Source organism: Triticum dicoccoides, chromosome 4B (genome assembly GCF_002162155.2).
Source record: "Triticum dicoccoides isolate Atlit2015 ecotype Zavitan chromosome 4B, WEW_v2.0, whole genome shotgun sequence".
Taxonomy (NCBI): domain Eukaryota; kingdom Viridiplantae; phylum Streptophyta; class Magnoliopsida; order Poales; family Poaceae; genus Triticum; species Triticum dicoccoides.
The window spans coordinates 25,715,225-25,718,474 of NC_041387.1; the positions used below are offsets into that span (position 1 = coordinate 25,715,225).

Genomic DNA, 3,250 nt, shown 5'->3' on the forward strand with positions numbered 1-3,250 from the left:
AATCAGAGCATGGTTAATAGTGTAGCCGGCTGCCGGCTACAAAGAGATGCCATGTCACCTATAGTCTTCAGAAAAGCCCACTCATATAATAAGTTGGCTATATATTAGCTACTAATTATTCTACGCGGACACCCAGGGCTGAGATGATGGACTGGTAATCCATGTCCAGCCCCGCGATGATGAAGGCCCCGAGACGAAAGACGTTTCTCCTCGTCGTCGGTCAATCAACAGGAGCGACAGATCGTCGACCTTGTTGTTGGTGGTGACCGTAGCATGATCCCGGCCTCCCTTGTACATCGTCGCTCTGGCTGCTGTGCACGCGCGTAACTTGCCAGTTAATCCTGCAGCTAGCTAGCTAGGCACATTTTGGCGCGGCACCGTGCTCGCCTCACCCGCGGCATGCATGGACGACGTACCGTACGGCCGCTCCTCGGCCTAGCTAGGACACGACCTCCACGTACGATCGATCGAGGAGGAAAGGGGATGTATGGCCTAGCTAGGCCCTGGAGCGCCCACGTCCGTGTGCGTGTGGGCACACGGCCCAAAGAGGGAGGCTGCTACCTTGCTCGATAGTGGTGCTTTCTTCTTAGCGCCGGAGCATGCATGGGCGCGTGTATGCAGACGCGCGCGGGCATTCCGGCGAACAATCAGAGCATGGTTAATAGTGTAGCCGGCTGCCGGCTACAAAGAGATGCCATGTCACCTATAGTCTTCAGAAAAGCCCACTCATATAATAAGTTGGCTATATATTAGCTACTAATTAACTGTAGCATTTAATGTGTGCATGTGAAAGGAGACATGTGATTGGGAGGGAGGAGCTTGCCTAGGCTGCATGCAAACTTTTACCTCGTTTGTGCTGCTGCAGCCGGGCTGCCCTCTCCTTCTTTCTCTTTCCTCCACTAGGATTCTAATGACATGGCATCTGCTATAGCCTGCTGACTAGACCTTACTATACTTGCTCTCTCAAGAGGAAAAGGAGGTGCGAAGAGGACGAAGAGAGAGAAGATTTGTTCGCACGGCTGGCGTACGTGGGTCCCAACCGCAGCCGCAGCGGATGGATAAGATAAGACGGTTTTTCTTTTGGTGAGGTGAGAATGATGAAAAGAAAAACAAGGACGCCAAACGCGTGTTCCTTTTCTTCTTTGGAGCGGCGGCGCTAAAACGCGCAGCTACCGCCCTAACGCTAGCTATTGCTCTTTTATTCTTCTCACGCACTGCTAACAAGTAAAAGGAACACGAGTTCCATGCAGCTCTCTTCTACTCCTAGAAGCCTAGGAGGAGAGGCATCGCCAAGCATGCAGCTACCGCACGCTATTGGTTTTTTATTCTCACGCCTTTGGCCTAGCAAGACGAAGCGTGCACATACGCACACTCCGTATAGAGCTACTAAGTACGTACCCCCGGTGACACGTACGTACGTACGTACTAGGACTTGCACACACCCTTACATTATTACTATTATTATTAGGTGCGTGACATGACACTCACACCGCCTCGATGATGGCGCCGGCCATCGCTTCCCAGCTGCGGAGGTGCTCGTCGTCGATGCTGTTGCTGCCGCAAACGCACTGTCGCACGCACTCCTGGTGCTTGGTCCAATCTTTCCATCCCTGACACTTCCTTTGGCAAGACAGCTGGCACTCCCTGTCGCACGGACGCCCGGCGGCCTCCTCCTCTTGGGCGTGGGGGTGCTCGTCGACGTCGTTGCTGCCGCCCACAACGAGGCTGAGGCCGCGGCGCATGCACTGTTGCACGCACTGGTCCTTCCTCGTCGGGTCTTGCCAGTGGCTACACTTGTTCTCGCAAGACGCTCTGCTGGGGTGGTGATGCTCCCGGCTGTGGCACTCGTCGACGCACTGCTTTTTCCTCGCCGGAACTTGGTGGTGTTGGCACTTGAGGTCGCACGAGTCGTTCTCCTCCGGATCATCGACGCGCAGACGGGCCTCATCCGCCTCCTCCACCTCCGGGACGGCAGTGGCTACCGCCCCATCGTCCTGCTCCGCGCCTGCTGCCGCCGCCGCAGCCAGCAGCACCCCGGCGAGCAGGAGGAACCACCAAACCCCACCCTTGTGAATGAACCCCATTGCTGCTCACACTAGAGAGCAGAGATGGATGGCAATGGATGGGAGAACTGGGAGGCCAGCGCCGGCCTTTATATACACACTGGCGAGATGTCTATGATTATGGCAGTAATTTATCGGGGATCAAGCCAAGTAACTCCGTAATCTATCCGGCCGGCCCATCACGAACGGGAAGAGCCAGGCGTCTTCCCGAGAGGATTGCTGTTTATTGCATTTGATTTGATCCGGTGCATGTGGCATGAAGTGAACCATGTGGAGGCCATTGATGCCGGGCAACCACGAGGGACACGAGCAGTACTATACTAGTACCCTACTAATACCAAGGGATGCGCTGGTGGCTAAATTTGGACGATAGTACGACGGATACGGGTCCTTCGTTATTCTCCGGCTGTGAATCGTTTTCCTCCTGTCCCTGGCGGCGGCCCGCCGCCGCCAGGAGATCCAATCTTTCAGCGCTGTCCTCCGGCGGCTTCCCTTCGCCGGCGACCTCGGTCGTCGGTGGTGAGGGGGGTCGCCGGATTCACGCGTGTGGATTGTTTTTACTTCCTCATAGTTTAGATTTTTAGGCTGTTCATCGTCTTTGTTTCGGCGGCGACGATGACAGCACTGAATAAAGATTCTTCGGATCCTTCCTTGACAAGGCCATTGGTCCAATGGTTGGGGATGGATTTGAAAACCAGTCTGTTCAAGCAAGGATGGCGTGGCAGCGGCGGCATCCTCGTGGTGGACCTGTGTCCTCGGGCTCCGCCGTTGCGACGGCGCGTTTGCTCCAGCGTCGGCACAGAGCTTGGGAGGTAGTGCAGGAGCGGATGCAGATTGTGGTCTGCATCGACGACATCTGGAAGACGGAACATGTGCTGGGTTCGTGGTTCGTGGATGACAGGTATGGTTTCCTTCCGCGATGTCTTAGTCGCGGTGGGGTGCCAGATCTGGAGTTCGATGGCGTGTCCGGGGTGTTGCCCCGGTCTGATTCGTTCAACAGTAAGGGCTTCACTTCTGGTGAGCCACCTAGGAGGTCCGCAAAGCTGCATATCAGCGATGGAGCCGCCTCGAGCTCGGGTGAGGAGGTGATCCATCCTTCTTTTCTTCGGTGGCTGCTGTCATGGTGCCGGAGGCAGGTGATGGGCGTTGGTGTCAAGCTCAGAGATGTTCTGCTATCTTTTCAGTTT

At 55.6% G+C, this 3,250-nt stretch overlaps 1 protein-coding gene across 1 annotated transcript; it reads right to left on the minus strand.

Annotated features, from left to right (window-relative positions):
• Window positions 1-1,190: 1,190 nt before the first annotated feature.
• On the minus strand, window positions 1,191-2,166 carry LOC119293256 (antimicrobial peptides-like). The gene has a single exon (XM_037571785.1). The coding sequence runs from the start codon at window positions 2,082-2,084 to the stop codon at window positions 1,485-1,487; it is 600 nt and encodes a 199-aa protein (XP_037427682.1). The 5' UTR covers window positions 2,085-2,166; the 3' UTR covers window positions 1,191-1,484.
• Window positions 2,167-3,250: the final 1,084 nt, after the last annotated feature.